The sequence below is a fragment of the Microtus pennsylvanicus genome, chromosome 12, assembly GCF_037038515.1.
Source record: "Microtus pennsylvanicus isolate mMicPen1 chromosome 12, mMicPen1.hap1, whole genome shotgun sequence".
NCBI classification, from domain to species: Eukaryota; Metazoa; Chordata; class Mammalia; order Rodentia; family Cricetidae; genus Microtus; species Microtus pennsylvanicus.
The window spans coordinates 60,973,219-60,989,968 of record NC_134590.1 but is presented as its reverse complement, the minus strand read 5'-3'; the positions used below and the strand labels follow the sequence as shown (position 1 = coordinate 60,989,968).

Sequence of the window (16,750 nt, the reverse complement as noted above, 5' to 3'; positions counted from 1 at the left end):
AGATGAGAAAGCTACCCTATATGTAGGCAGTGCCTTTTCACGGACTGGAGCCGAGGACTGAACAAGGAGGAGAAGATGAGCTAGCACCAGCATCCTCTCTCTGCTCTCTGATTGTGTGCGACCCAGCAGCTGCCTGGGGCTCCTGCGCTATACCTCCCCGGCCATGTGCACTTTCTCCCCGGAACTGTGAAGCAGAAGAAACCCTTCATCCTTAGGGTGGTCTTGTCAGCACTTTGCTGAGCACAGAAATAAACAATAAAGATGCTCTGTGCTGTATAAGGTGGTCAAGAAGCCTTCCCGCAAGCATTCACTAACATCCCAACTGGCCCGAGATATATATTAGGGGGTACTGCAGAGGAGTCTTGGTCATGGCGGAGTAGAGCACCCAGGATAAGACCCAAAGCGTGAGAGGCACCAAGAGAAATATGTATACTTGGATTTGCGGGCCCCAGATGGTAGCAAGAGGCCTGGTGAGCAGCAGAGGGAGGAGTCAGGAACAATCTTGAGCCAAGGTCCTAACAAGCCTGGGGGCCTTTGTTAGATGCTGCAGCCACAGTACAGGCACAAAGTCGCTGAGCCCTTCTAAGTGGCCTTAGGGAGTGAAGTGTTGTTTTATTGCTTCTTCTGTTGGCAGAGGCTCCTGCTCTGTCACCTCCCAGCACCGGGAGCACTCATCCACCAGCACCGGGAGCACTCACCTTCAGAAAAATGTACTCATCCTGCACAGTCAGGGAGCCACAGTCGATGGGGCCAGCGAAGGGTGTTGTGGGGGGCTGAGCGGAGCAGTTGTGGACCAGGCAGGTTAAATACCGACAGCCTGCAGGAGACAGAGCAGCCAGGACATGCAGACCCCACTGAGGGCAGCGGAGACACGGGAGCAGCGAGGCCTCCGGGGCTCCGACTGCTTTATAATGCCAGCAACTTGACTTGGTCTGGAGCTTCACTCTTTAAAGGGCCTCGCCTGCCAGGATGCCTGCCTGCCCAGCGGGGCCAGGGGCCAATCAAGATCTCTTTAGCTCCCAGAGAGACATTACCCACAGGAACGGTCAACCAAACAGTTCAGGAACCTCAGTAGGCTCCACAGCCATGTCCCACCCTCTCACAAACCTGGGGAAAAGTAGGTGGTTCTCAGCCTTTTTTCCCCTAAAGTTCCTATCTGCCTCACAAGCTCTGGTACAGCACTTGGGTTCTGTGAGGAAGTTACTGTCTCCAACCTGAGAGGTGTTTCTGGGGCCAGTGGAAACAGACACACTGAGGACATTCTGCTCATGTGAGCCCTGGGTTGTTTGCTCATGCTCAGTCACTCTTCACTAACATATTCATCCATCTGTCCATCCATCCATCCATCCGTTCATTCATCCATCATCCATCCATCATCCGTCCACCCATCGTCATCTATCTGTCCATCCATCTGTCCATCCATCCATCATCTATCCGTCCATCCATCCGTCCATATACTCTCACTCTTCAATCATCTGCTCACTCACTCTTCACTCACTCACCCACCCATCCATCCATCCATCCACCCATCCATCCATGCATCCATCCATCCATCCATCCATCCATCCATCCATCCACCCATCCATCCATGCACCCATCCACCCATCCATCCATCCATGCATCCATGCACCCACCCACCCACCCATCCATCTGTCAGTCTGTCTGTCTGTCCGTCCATCCATCCATCCATGCATCTATCCATCTATTCATCCATCCATCCATCCATCCATCCATCCGACTGTCCGTCCATCCATCCATCCATCCATCCATCCATCCATCTATGCATTTATCCGTCTATCCATCCATGCACCCACCCATCCATCCACCCATCCGTCCGTCCGTCCGTCCGTCCGTCCGTCCATCCATCCATCCGACTGTCCATCCATCCATCCGTCCGTCCATTCATATACTCTCACTCTTCAGTCATTCATCTGCTCACTCACTCTTCACTCACATATTCATTCATCCACCCACTCATCCATCCATCCGTCAGTCTGTCTGTCCGTCTGTCCATCCGTCCGTCCATCCTTCCATCTATTCATCCATCCATAGACTCTTACTTACTCTTCAGTCATTCATCCTCTCACTGACTCATTCACTTACTCTCCCTCTCATTCATGCGCTATTCATGAGGAAACCGCCTAGAGGAAGGTCCTAAGCAGTGAGTGACTGTCATGGAGGACTGGCTCTTGGGAGCAGTGACAACTGCTGCTCTGGAGAGAGGCAGATATATGGATGAGGATGAGGCCCCTACTCGATGGCGAGGGCTGTGAGTATCATTCTGCCCATCCCACAGGCAGAATGCCTACACAGGGGTGTACTCAGGGTGTCTGGCTTCATTCCACAGCTATGCTGGAGACACTGAGGAGGGTCTCAGTCGGCATTCAGCTTCAAGGAGCTCTCAGGCCAGGAGAACGCACAGGAAAGCTGGGTGTTAGCGTGCTGTGGGGTCCTGAGGAGTGACTGCCAGAAAGGTGGTCTGGGGGTGATGAGAAAATCCCTGTGACGGATAAAGGGGGGCAGGCAGTCCCGGCAAGCTAACAGGAGTGTGGTGAGCTTGGAGCAGGGTCCTCTGGAAGGCCTGTCTGGCTAGCGAATAATGGAGACACCCGTTAGGAGCTTGGACCTTGGGACTCTGAATGCACTTTTGAATGGTCAGGCTCTGAAGACAGCTCCAGCAGGGCTCTAGGCAGGGGGCTGGTGGGTGTGAGGTCTTCAGGAGCTGGTGAGGGTCCCACTCATGTGCCGGGTTGATCCAGGGGCTCTTGATGCAGAGTTCAGGCTCTGCACACAGGCTCTGTTTCCTCTAGGATGGAGGCTACATGAAGAACTGAACAGCCCCAATCCAGGACTCAGCTAATCTTCCCCCAGGGACACAGCACCCCCTGACCCTCAGCCAGGCCTGTTGTCACAAGGAGCCTGCGGGAGTCACCTCTGTACAGCCCTGTCTGAGCTGTGTGTCCTAAGACCTGCCATCCCAACGGCTTCCTCTCTGGGCTTTGTTCCCTGCCTACCAAAACAGTAGCTGCAGTAACATGTGGTCCCACCCTTGGAGGTATGGAGCCCCCACTGATAACTTCTAAGTGGCACATGTCATCATCTGGCAGCAGCTGCCTGCATAGAGAACTAACTCGTGTGGCCCCAGTGTTTGCCACTACACATGTGTCAATCCACTTCCTTTCCTCCTTCCTTCTTTACAGGCAGGAGGAACAAATTTTACTACCCAGGACCCACAGGGCTCTCCCTGGTTGGTGCCTGGGAACTGCATAGGACTACCAGGAAGGACAATGACCTCTGCCGCCTTCACAACACAAGAGGCTAACACGCATACACAAGTGGGTGGATTGCTCAGTGTGAGGGCTGTAAGAGACAGGAAGCTACAGGCTGGGTCACCCCAGCCCTGCCTGCGGGAGGGGAGCAACAGAGACCCTGAACCAACTCAGCTTTCAGCCAGGCTGGGTGGGGCCATGCAGTAGGAAACACTCAATGCTCGGGAGCCAGAACAAATTGCCCTTTTAATAGTCTTTCCACAGAGCAGGGCTCCTCCGCTTCAATTCATCCCCAGCGGGAAAGAAGCGTGCTTCTCATAATGACACATCAGAAAATAGTGAGGTCGGTCCACAGGGCTGCCCAGTGAGAATGTGCCAGTGAACAAGGGCCAGGCTGAGCAGTGCCCTTGGACATGGATGCTCAGGGACACCTGCGAGTGACCACCTCCCACTTACCTCCACTGAGGTCCTGTGCTTCCATGTGGACCAGATTGGGGTCGGCGTCCACCCCAGACACAGCCCTGGAAAAGAATTGGCCGAGAGTAACATCAGAAAAAGGGTGGCTAAAGCCCTTCTCTTGGGGTTCCACTGACCATATGTCCTCCCTTGGTCTAAGAAGACACAGCCCTCCCCACTAGACGTAGAAGCTCCAGCAGGAGCCTGGATGAAACTGGATAAAGCTTGGTGAAGCTGGCACCTGCTTGTTCAAGGAACTGTTTGTAAGATTCACCTCCTCCCCCAGGGTCTCCCCGCAAACTGAGGCACAGGCTGGGACCTCTGGCCTAAATCTGCACAGAGGAAAACTTAGGGGTACATAGAGACATTCCACGGTCACAGAACCCTAACAGGTTCACTGGGATTCCAACTAGGACCCAGATCTGAGCGGCTGCCTCTTCTTTACCTGCCCATCACATGGGATGCTGGGAAAAACCCCTTCCATGTTTATCCCAACCCCTCAGTGCTGGCAGAGATGCTATGAGAACAGTGTTCCTTCATAACACCCCTGCTAACCCACACCAGACCCCCCTAAGTCATGGTTGAGTCTTGCATCTCACAGGCCGGGGACTGTGTGACTTGCCCAAGGCACTGGCTAGGGTGGCCCGGGCTCACACCAGGTCTGTCTGACCCAGAAGTCAGGCTCCTCTCAGAGCCCATGTGTCCCTGCTCCTAAGGTTCATGTCCTAGGACACAATTGAAAAGCCTGTGCCAATCCTGAGAAAGGTAGCTACGGGACATCCAGAGAAGTCCCACAGCACCTCCAGGAGCCAGTGGAACCCACTCCGGCAGCACCATCCCAGGCCTTGGGGACAGAGATCAATAAGGCATGAGGACTAAGGGTCAGGAAGCTCAGGCTGGGACGTTTCCCCGGCAGTGTCATCCCCTCTTCCAGACCTCCAGATGAGCTCATTTGTACAGGAGGGCAAGAGAAAAGAGAGGAAAGAGGAGAGGAGGGGATGGGAAAGGGGAGAGAAGGAGAAGGGCAACATATACACATGGGCAGAAAGTTCTCTTCGGGCAGAGAGGCATTGGGGACCCAGGTAATAGCTGCATACACTGGCCGGTCTTGGGAGCAGGGGACACTCTAGGTGCTCTGGCAGCTGTTTAAATACTCATCCACCCACTTACGTCTTAGTCCACATTTGCCCTCATTCACCCATGTGTTCACTCACCCACCCATTCATTTGCTCACATATAACAAGGCCGGTGTCTGCTTCTGTGGTTTTTACTCCAAGGCTGCTGACCACTGAGGGGAGGCAAGAGCCCCCGCACAGGCACCTTGCTGTGCCCTCCTCAGGGTCTCCTTAAGGAGCCAGTGTGCTGTGCAGTTTCAACACTGTTAATGACTCAGGCCTGTGACAGAGCAGGAGTCCTGGTGCTTTCTGCTGTCAATCCAAGGACAAAGCTGTCAAAACAGCATTATCTGTTCCGCAAAACAGGGGCTGTCCCTTGTCTGCCACCACATTCCAGAAGGGATCCAACCAGCTTCACCGCCAAACATCCTATGTTTTTCCCACACATCAGGCACAGCCCCATGTCACAGGAGAAGCTTGTGGGCAGAGCCAGTCTGGCTTGTCTAAGATAATAGTAGTTTGAATGCTAGCCCATTCTTCCTGCATCCCATGGCTGGTTTTTCAAGCCAGAGAGTTTCCATGAGCCAGGCTGGGACACTCCTCAGTCTGGCTTAGGACAGGGGGCAATGCTACAGTCTCCCTTGGGTCTTCATGCCCACGGAGGTCAGAAATCACCTTTCCTGACCTTAGTCCCCACATCCTGGGACTGACTCCACAGGTGGTTTCTGCTCCTGACAGAGGAGTTGGGCCTGTGACTGACAGCAGACCTCTGTTACTACAGTGGGCTGCTGCAGAGGGACAACCATCACTTCCTCCCAGGAGCAGAGGTTACAGATGCCAGAACCCAGTGTTCAGAACCAACTTCCAGTGCATGGGAACTGAATCCTTGTGAGGACAGCATGGAGTCACAAGAGGGTGGCTAGAAGCCATTTTCACCATGTATCCCCATTGGAGACAGGACTCTGGCCTGGTTGGGAGGCCAGTACAAAGTTTTGTGTCCATTTGCACTAAGACAGAAAGAACATGGAAATACATGTATGTATGTACATGTGTGTGCATGCAATACAAAGCCCATGAAGGTAGGTATATGTCTAGAATGGGAATCATGGTCACAGCTGGGTACGGTGTGGACTCTGGGCCAGATGCCCTAGTTTCCTGCCCCTTCTTAACTGCCTGGGACCCTATGCAGGTGCCTATTCTCTATGGTCTTGCTTGAACAGCCAGCATGTGCTTCCTGAGAGTGGCCTGCCAGGGGGGGGGCTGAAATGCTGCCCAAGTCCCTGAAAGGGCTCCCAGAAGGTCATGCAAATGGGGAGCCAGCACCACATGGTTTTTGTCTGAGACCTGAGGCCCATTCCACCTTCATTCACCCTCTCCCCTGCTTCATCCCTCAGAGGCTTCTGGGTCTTTGGCTCCTGGCAGGGTTGAACATTGTGAAATCGTGGGCCAGAGGAGTGAATCCCATGGAATTAGTGGGGGAGGAGAATGAGCCTAGGCAGACAGGGCCTGGGCATCTCTGGAGCATGCAAGGTTGACACAGGGCACCTCTCAGCAGATGGGGTTGAGTTGGTGAGGAATTGAGCACAGGGCAGCCAAGAGTGTTGAGCTACCTCGAGCTGTACTGTGCCAGGGTCCCCGTGTTTTACCTCTTCCAAGTAGGTGGATACAGAGGACAAGGTAGGGTCTAAACATCTCAAAGCCACCAGGGAACAAGGCCTAAATAATGGTGAGCCCTGGGCAGCCCCAGGAGCACCCAGAGGAGGCTAGAGTTCCCCTGGGGTCTTAAACTCCCATGGAAAGGGATCTCACCAGAACACGTGATCCTTGGTCACCCGTTCCTGTAGAAGTGTCCACTTCTTCCCCAGGTCAGACGACACATACAGCTGTAGGGCAGACAAAAGAGTTTGGCAGGGAGGTCTGAGTGACAGTGATCTGCTGCAAGGCTCCCCCAAGGGATGTCACCCTTGTCCTGCAGGCACAGAGTTGCAGGCCAACCACCAAGGGCTGAAACTATAGAGGGGGATCCACGTGGAGGTCTTCTCACTCAGGCTGGATGGTAGGTGAATTCTTGGGGTGTCTAACAGCAGCTGGACAAACAGCAAACACCCAAGGGTCCCCAGGGTGGGTTCCCTTTCCCTTTCCAGCCTGGGTTGGCACATGCAGTCTGGCACATTCCTGTGGGACCCTGCCTCTTCTTTTCCTCTTCTAGCCCTTCTCAGGACTTCCCTGAGTACAACTTCCTCTGTGGGACACTGCTGCACAGACCTTGGTGACCCTATTGGACAAGGAGCGCTGCTGTCTGCAGGCAGCCGAGTAAGAGACAGGGCATAGCCAGTGTGGGCTGTGACTTAATTCTCTCAGGCAGGGTCAGGGGGAAGTTTTGAGTAGCATGACATTGACTTCCTGCGGGCCAGGTCCTCTGCCTGTTAGGATGGGGCAGTGGGAAGGACCTGATGGAGACAGACTGGCTTTCTCTCCCGTCAGTCCCACTCGAAGCTGGCCAGCTTAGGTGCCCAGCTGTGGAATATAAAACCCAGGCATGCATTTGCTACATGAGAGACATGGTGAACCCCAACATACACCTCCCTCATTCTCCTATGACCCTGGCCCTGCAATCTCATGTCTTTATTGAATGGTATTCATGACAAGTCTTCACATATTGAGAGAGTAGGCATGGATGTAGCAAGTCCGTCACCACTGTCCCCAGGGCACCTTTCACTTGCATTATTTCATGGGTTTTGTGGGTGTCTCATAACTGTGCCCTTCCTCTGTTCCTGGAAACATGCGGACACTGGCAGCCCCTTTAGTCCCACGTAATTCTGCATGTGGAAACTTGTCTCCATCTGAACTAGGTTCAGAGCCATGTGGTATTATCTGTTACTTTTAGCTGACGAGGGAGGTTGGATGGGAAGGGAATTCCTGCCTGTGGCTCTTCTCCCCATGCCTGTGTGGTGCATTGTTTCTTCACCCACCAAACATCACCCTTGGCAGTGACATTCTGAAGGGGAGCCTATGGTTCCAGTCACGGTTTCTGTCAGAGCCCTTCATCCACAGCTGCAGGATCATGCCTGTGCTCCAGGCTCTTCTAAGCTTCAGTTTCCTGTTTTAAAAACTACTCCACATTCCTGCCTTAAAGAGGTGTGGTGGGATGTCTCAGTCACCTCACAAAGTGGTAGCATCTGGACAATGCGCAGTGGAAGCCCCTCAGCTCCGAACAGTGCACTGGGAATTGGGCCGGGGTTTAGAGCCACAGCTTCAGGCTCACCTCCTTCCACTCCTTTTCCCATCTCCCTGTAGCCTTGGTTGCCTGGGGCACTCACTCGCCTTGCTCACCTTCTGCACCACTGCCAAATGCATCCTTGTCTTCCAGGTATGCCAGTGAGTTTTCTGAATGAATGAGCACATTTGGCCGTAGGGCAAGGGCTAGCTAGAAAGGGCAAGAGATTAAGTATTTCTGGCTTGGTGGGCTGAGTGGTCTCTATGGGAATGCTCACCTCTGCCTTTTGAACAGAAACTGAGAGAGTGCAAGGTAGACACAGAAGCATGGCTGGATGCCAAACAGCTTAGCAGGTAGCTGGACATTATGCTAGGACACCTGTTCTGTTTCACATGATAAGAAAGCATTGCCTTCCACTTGTAAAAGGACTTTTAAAAAGGGAGTTTTCTTCCGTAGGATGACTGAAGGCCAAGCAAGGTCCTCTTGTGCCCTGTGAAGCCCCTGGACCCTGGCCTGGCATGGCCTAAGGCTTGACAACTACCAAGGCACATGACTCACTGTAGCTGTGATCTATATCAAACACTGTCTCACTGAAAGCCCACACAGACACAACTCAAGCCCACACAGACAACACACACCCTCATGTACATACACACTCACCAACACAACCATTAGATTAACAGTTTTTCTATCTTTACAATACGAGAAAACCAAGGCTGAGAGAGGTAAGTACATCGATCTGTGTAACACAGCATTCACACAGAGCAGCAATTCCCATCTCACAGACCCGAGTTCACAGTACTATGTCAGTGGTGAAGCAGTGTCCCTAGGAAGGATGGCTGGTCCTCTATGGTCCTCTCTCTGGGTCATCTGACTGACTGGGAGCAGCCCCTTTCCATCTCATGACTCAGTAGATCCATCTGCAAATTGGTAGAGTATTGCTCACAGCCACAGCTAGTCAGTCAAGAATATAAGTGTTTAGGGGCCTGGTGACAAAGTTTCCACATAAATGAGTGGCATTATCATTGTTATCACCACCAATGTGCTTGTGTTTATGATGCTCATCCCAGAGTTTTATGGAGCCTTTCTAGTTCATTCTCAAGGGGGGCAGTGATTTTACTATTTGCCATCAATTGCTGCAGAAACAGAACACTTCTGCTTAATAAAAGATAAACGTTAAAAAAAAATAACAAACATTGGAGGGACATCCTAGTTCCTGTAGCTAAAGTCAGCTCTAGAGGGTATATCTCAGGAGAGTGGTGGAATATGCTTTTACTGCATTGCTGCCCTGAGAAGGTGAGAAAGTGCAGCCAAGGCAAGGAGAAGATGACATCAGGGAAGGTGTATCCTAGGGGTGCACATCAGTGTCTTTCATATGAGGCCAGTGGGGCAGCAGCTCTGCCCTGGGCTGCGAGGGCATCACTGTTAAAGATTCTCAGTTTTCATCCCTTATTCCTCAGAATGCCTTGTTGTCTTTAGAGGTGGGGACGCAATGCCTGCCATTGCACTGACTCCCTTGCAGCTAGACTGCTGGGTCGGAGGAGGAATGAACTCACAGGGTTAAGAAAGCCAAAGCAAGATGAGGCATTTTCCTTCCTTTCTTGGGGTACTTCTGCTATTCAGCATGTTCCAGAGGGCATGCTTAACTCTGGGGTGCAGAGGCAAATGTCCACTCTGCTTTTACATAGCTGCTGGGGATCTGAACTCAGGCCGCCATGCTTGTACAGAAAGCACTTTGCAGACTGAGCCATTTACCCAGACTCAGAACATGTTCTTGATTGGAAGAGAGAAAAAAGTAAGGGAAAGCAAAGCAAAACAAACAACGTGAATCTGACCTTATCTTACAAGCTATTAACCACAGCTCTGCCAGTGAGCAGGTCCACAGCTCACACCCAGGGAGATGAGGCTCTGGGTGATGAGTAGTCCTCAGAGAGCTGGGAAGAAGGACCTCCTGGTCCTAAAGCCTTGGGAGCATCCTAAGACTTGGAAGGAATATATATTGGGTGTTAGCCAGGAAGCTTGGCCAAACTGCAGTAAGGCCTTAGATTGTGCCCCAATTTATGATAGTGAGAAAGGAAACCCCAAGTGAGACAGAGCTTTTGTCAGAGCAAGGGCAGACACCCGGGAAGAGGACAGAGGTAGGAGAGGAGAAGGGGGAAAGGTGGGGGAATGGCAGAGCAAGGGAAAAGTCAGGCAGTGAAAAACTTAATCCTGGACTTGTTGCATGACTCTGTCTGTTCAAAGCTGAAACTGTGTTCTGTTCTGCTCATGTGGTGAGAACAGCATGCTCCCCAGATAAGAGTCATAAGGAACCTGCACCCTAGTAGTGAGAAACCACATCCAGAGGATTCCAGAAAAACCTGGCAGAGTCCCAGCTACCTGAAGACCCAGGACCAATTCCCAGTGCACTACTCCGAGCCAGGGCCTTTGCAATGCCCACCTTTCAACACGGTGTCCAGATGCCTGACTAACAGCAGGTTTGTAGAGTCAGAGTTGGCACGAGTCTACTACATACTCAGCTTCTTGAGCATCCGAGAGAACTGACAGACCACCAACCCCCCCACCCCCCAAACTCAAGATGGCCATTACTTTCTAATTTCCCCAAATCTCTCATTCCTTTTATAACAGCAATTAAACCTTTTTCCTCTCCTTTCTTTCCTTGTCATCACAGAAAGAGCCAAGGAAAATAACCAAGGTTTCAGCTCCATTAATTTTTCAGGGCACCATAAATTAAAGAGCAATTGCAACACAGTCAATTTCTTCAGGAAAATAACTCGCCGTAGCTGCGCTTTGGTCTAATTACATGGAAGGCTAAGTAGCACTATTAATACCCAGAATGGTGTGCAGCCCTGAGGGAAAGGGATAGGAACAGACAGGCAGCCACAGACCAGGGACGGGAGACAATATGTGTTAGGCCTTGCCAAGGAGGCTGGGCTCTGGGGAAAGCTGGCCTTGGCCACCACCCTTCTCCACTTGGGGCTCTTACCCGACTGATCCCTGTTAGTAGGAATTTATCACTGACCCACAAGTTCATTCATCTAACCAAATGCTACCATGGATGGATCCATCCATGCATGCATCCAGCGATCCATCCATCCATTCCCTTACTCATCCACCCATCCATCCACCCTTTCCGATATCCATCTCAGTCATTCAACTTTCCACCCACCCACCAATCCCCAATCCATCTATCCTTTCCTATGCTCATGCATAATCTATCAACCCAGCATATATTTTCAGCAAACACTTAAGATTAAAATGGTGAAATATAGATCTAACATGGCTACCTTCCCAGAGCTCAGCCCTAGTTTGTGTGATCTGGAGACTGTGATCAAACACTTCAGAAACATATAACTGCGTGTTAGCACCAAGAAAGAGACACCGGACCCTGGAAAAACATGAAAGTTGGGACCATGCTGTTGTACTTCAGTTACATCTGTTCCTTAATCCAACCAACTGCCTGCCATCCATCCATCCATTCATCCATCCATCCATCCATCCACCCATCCATCCATCCATCCATTCATCCGCCAGCCTGTCCATCTATCCATCTGCCTATCTATTTACTCATCCATCCATCCATCCATCCATCCATCCATCCATCCATCCATCCACCCACCCACCCATCCATGGATGGATCCAATAATGGATTTTTGCTGGCCATCACATCTGTCTCTCTCCCAGAGGCTGCTGAGTATTAGTTTCCATTGGCTGCTGTTCTGGCCTCTGGCTGGGTACAGAGGCAGGAGAAGAGCTTGGCTACCAGGCAGGGAGGGGCTGTGGTTCTTCTTCCTGCTGCTCTCCCTGATATCCACAGTGGCAGACACTGCATAACTGTCACCAGGGCCAGATACCCTTCCCGGGACCATTCCTTTGCCTGCTATATGGTATGGTGGCAGGTTATTCTTCCATTCCAATACAGGTATATTCTGATCCTTAGAACTTGTGGTGACCATGCCCTCATATGGCCCCAAATGGCTTTCCAGAAGTGTTTTTACGGTATGGGGATTATCTGGTGGGCCTGGGTGGAGTTGGCCTCTGTTTTCATGAAAGACAGGGACTTGGGGAGGGTTCAGATATGTAGTCATGGACATAGGTACACCAACGATGTTCACAAATGCCTGCAGGGGGCATTCTAAGGATGGACAGAGACTTCACCAGGCTGTCCTGGAAGATACAGCAATGCCACTTTAACCCAAGCATGCCAGGTGGCGGTGGTACATGCCTTTAATCCCAACATTTGGGAGGCAGAGGCAGGCAGATCTTTATGAGTTTGAGGCCAGCCTTGTCTACAAGAGCTAGTTCCAGGACAGGCTCCAAAGCTACACAGAGAAACCCTGTCTCAAAGAAGCAAAACAAAACAAACAAAAAACAAAGCACATGGTGACCACCAGCTCTCCCTAGAATCTCAGAGACACATAAATTCAGCTCAGAGTAGTAATTTTACACTTCTGGCCTCTAGGTCTGTGGAAAAACAAATTTCTGTCATTTAAGCCCCCAGATCTGTGGTTAATGGCCACCATGGCTACCATATAGTAGCCCCCCCCATACACACCTGAGCATCTACTAGCATGAGGCAATGGAGGGGAGGCAGAGAGCCCAGCACCCTTTAGGATCTCCGTATCCAGTTCACAGGCCTCTGTGTGCCAAGGGTCACGGCCACCTCCATTTACTGTAACACACACCAACGATGTGAGACTCCCCGTGCTGATAGATGGCCACGTATGTGTCAATAAGGGCAATGTTGAGGTTCGTGCCTCCCAGGTCAGGCAAGGCTCTGCCTCACCAGCTGGGGGTTCTGAGTGCCCTTGTAGGAAAGCGGCTTCTGTCCAGATATTTGTCTGGTTGGGTCATGCGACCTCACATCCCGTGTCCTTTTACCTTGCTGTCCTTGGTGTAGGCAAGAACCTTGTCCTCCTCCTTTGGGTGGAAGAGGAGGGTCTCCACGAGGAAGGGAACGGGATACTTCTGGAAGGTGGTGCCTTCGTCGGTGCTGAGGAAGAGGCTCTGCTCCCGGTCCCCAAGGGACGAGCTCACCAGGATGATCTGAAACACAGAATGTGAGGCTGAAATCGGGGTCACTGCTAAGAGGGCTGTTCTCCCTTACTGCCCCCAACTCTTTCATGGAGACCCTAGCAGGCCCCACGGCAGAGCTGAGGCTTGACCTGGAATTTTGAAGTTCAAGGTGTCTGCCATACAGGAGTCAGCTGTGAGTATGTGGGAAGTGGGTGATGGGAGTGGAGGTATCTGCCTGAAGAAGAGAATGATGAGTTAGATGGGGTAACCTAGAACTCAAAGGTGGGGTGAGGGGCTGACGGGGTGGGAAGGCTACTGCAAGATCACCACATCCGACTGACTAGTGTCCCCTGAAAAGATGTCTCCACACACTCAGCCCTGGGAGAGCGAGTGTTGAGAGCATGTCCTGCTCTAAGACCTTCCATGTTGTGTAAACAGTGGGTTTAGGTCTCTTCTTGGCCTGCAGAGGGTCCATTTTACAAGCAGCATTTGGCCCCATGTTGAGCACAAACACAGAGGGAGATGATTGGGCATGTAAACAAGACGACCTGCCCAGCGAAAAGACCTATTCCTAAAAGCAGACAAGGGGTCACCCTTGAGACTTATCAAAGTAAACTGCCCCCTCCCCCAGAGCAAATGGACATATTAAATCACACCAGGACAAACAGGCCAGGGATTTATCAGACACCGCAGACTGAGGAAAGGGTGAAACACCCTTACCTGGACTCTGGAAAGAAGAGGTCACCTAACACCATGATGGTGACCTGTCCTCTGACTCATGTGAGAATCAGGAGCATAAAGCCGAGAACTCCCAAGTGTCTTGAAGGCATCAGCTTAACTCGGTTCCCATGGTTGATACGGTCTACTCCGACTGCCATCCCCCCTCCCTGCCTGCCTGTTCGCCCATACGACCTGACATCTGTTCATCCTCTGGATCTGGTCCTGCCCCCCGCTTCACAGTTTGTGCTGTTCTGCACCTCTTTCCTGAAGTGTGATTGGCACGGAAGCTCAGCTCAGCTCTGAGCCCGTGGCTGACTTGGCAGCACAGCCCCCAGCATGCTTCATTATCTTGTTCGCACAGCGAGTCCCCTTCCACCCCCGTCGGCTGTCTGCTTGCCTCCAGCTAGATCTCACAAACTCCTTGAACTCAGCTGCGGCCTCTTCGGTCCTCTGTCACCATGCCGTAGCCTACTGTTTCAGTGAGGGTTTCTATCGCTGTGTTAAATACCATGATCAAAAGCAATGTGGGGCGGGAAGGGTTTGTTTCAGCTCACAACCCTCCGGTTGCTCCAACACTGAGGGAAGTCAGGGCAGGAACTCCAACACAGCAGGGACCAGGAGGCAGGACCTGCAGCAGGGGCCTTGGAGGAGGGCTGCTCACTGGCTTGCTCAGCCTGCTTTCTTACAGCGCCCAGGATCACTCGCACAGAGTTGGCACCACTCACAGTGAGCTGAGCTCTCTCACACCAACCATTGGTAGAGAAGATTCCCCACTCAGCTGAGGGTCTCTCTTCTCAACATGACCAAAAAGAAATGAGGACAAAAACGTGTGCACATGCGTGCACATACATTTGTGTGCTATGTGACTGTGATCCGAGAGTTTATATTGGTGATTAAGATTGGCAGCTGGGCGGTTGTGGTGCGTGCCTTTAATCCTAGCACTTGGGAGGTGGAGGCAGGTGGATATCTGTGAGTTCAAGGTCAGCCTAGTCTACAGAGTGAGTTCCAGGATGGGCTCCAAAGCTACAGAGAAACCCTATCTCTAAAAACCAAAAACAACAACAATAACAAAAATTAGAATAAAGAGTCAGTTTTTACCTTGACCAGCTATCAAGGGATTCGGCACTAGTTGGCAATTGCGGCCAATAGATTTGCGGTGGCCTGTGAATTGAATACTAGTCAGTATGTTCTACGTGAAGGATACAAACGTCCGTCCATCTTCCTGACGTAGCCGTCACAACAAGGACTTTACTTGGAAGCATGGTCACTGGTGACAAGTGCAGGACCTCAAGAGAAGGCCATCCTAGACTTAGGGTAAGTCCACCGGCAGTGTCCCCATAAGAGGAGACAAGGGCACAGAGATGTGGACATGGGGCTGCTGGACACATAGCGTTAGAAGACGCAGAGAGCAATGGTCCCCTGAACCTCCTGGAGTGGAATCCAGCACACCCTCCCTTGGATGCCCTGCCTTCACCCTGAGAGAACAGTCCGTACTCAGCTCTGTCACATGCATCCTTAGCTGTGGCAGAAGCTCTGCCCGGGGTGATGGGGTGGGGGACATCACATCTGTCTTACAGTTCCACAACATGAATTTTGTTCTGCTGGAGGCAGATGCCTGAGGGACTCACTGGAGTGGGCCATTTGGGAGGCTGGCAGCTTGGTCTTGTGGGGAATGCCACGTCCCTTTGATGTGCACACCATACCCTTCTGTGCTGCATCTGAGGTGACAAGAGACCCACAGGCTGGATGAGCACCTCACGTCCTGTGTGGCTCTGAAACTAGCTAATGAAACTCCATGACTGCGGTGGTCTCTGGTTCCACACTGTGTTCTGCCTCATCAAAGCCTCCCAAGAGGAAGTCACCATGGTACCCAGTTTTGTGGTGTCCAAGACCCTTGGCGAACCCTGGTGTGAGGCACCCCCTGTGCACTGAAGGCCACCTACCCACCACCTTTTAAACTTTTTATGCTGCAGAGTCCCCATGGATACCTTCTCCTTTGGGCTTCTTGGGACTCCCCTCTACTTCATGGCGTAGCCCAGAAAGGTAGCCAAGACCCTGTTGTCACACTGTGGGTCACAGGAGGGCTTCAGAGTTGAAAGGGGCAATTGGAGAGCTCCTTATAAGCCAGACCTTAGGGTCAGGAGGTCTGAGTAAGCTGGGAAAGTGACCCCATCACACAGCATCCAGGCAAGGGGTGCCAGAGCCATTGGCTCTGTAATCCCTGCGGTGATGGCAGTGACACGCTCTGCGGGGCACTATGGTGGGAAAGACCCTCTGCTGGGCCTGGCTGGGAACCAGCATAGTTGAGCAACACACAGCTCCAGGAGGGGGCAGGGCAGAGACCAGCCTCTGTCTGGATGCTGCCGCGATGGCCTTTCAGAGGTCAAGCTTTTCTGGAGAAAACAATGAAGGACTCATGAGGATCAGTGGGCTGCACAGAGCGCTTGCTCCGCTCTAAGTGAGCCTATGATAATCCCATCGTGTCTTCTTTCCAAGGAATCTTAACGAGCTCCCTGGGAACATTAATTAGTCTCTTCCAGCATAAAGCCCACTATCTTTGTTCAGGAAGGCATGGGAGAGACTCTCCGTAACAGAGCAAAGAGATGAGCCTGCGGGTGCAGAGGAGCAGGGTACCTCAGGGAAGGGCTGCAGAGGGGCACTGAGAACGGATACGGGGCGGGTGATGGATTCTGCGCCCTTCGTTACAGTGACTGGGTTATAGGAAGCACGTGGCACTCTGCATTGGCAAGTGATGTGGCCGCAAGCAGGAATGAGTGACAGCAGAGAAAACCAAAGGCCACAGAGGAAGCCAGAGCAGAGGTCAGTTTAAAGTGGAGACTTAGGATTCCAGATTTTACTTAAATAAACTTATTTGTAATGGTTCCAGGTGGAAGATGTGCCCACTGTCACAATAAGGGCACAGAGGTCTGCCAATTAGTAGTATGTAAACACCACAC

General features: G+C 51.9%; 1 protein-coding gene across 2 annotated transcripts in view; it reads right to left on the bottom strand.

Moving 5' to 3' along the window:
• Sorcs2 (sortilin related VPS10 domain containing receptor 2) overlaps positions 1-16,750 on the bottom strand; it is a 380,264-nt gene that overhangs the window by 50,290 nt on the left and 313,224 nt on the right. For both annotated transcript variants that reach the window (XM_075943775.1, XM_075943774.1), the window contains exons 4-7: positions 12,939-13,103; positions 6,650-6,723; positions 3,726-3,790; positions 699-817 (exon numbers count right to left, since the gene is read on the bottom strand). In XM_075943775.1, the coding sequence (XP_075799890.1) occupies positions 699-817; positions 3,726-3,790; positions 6,650-6,723; positions 12,939-13,103 (423 nt within the window). The remainder of the gene's footprint in view (positions 1-698; positions 818-3,725; positions 3,791-6,649; positions 6,724-12,938; positions 13,104-16,750) is intronic.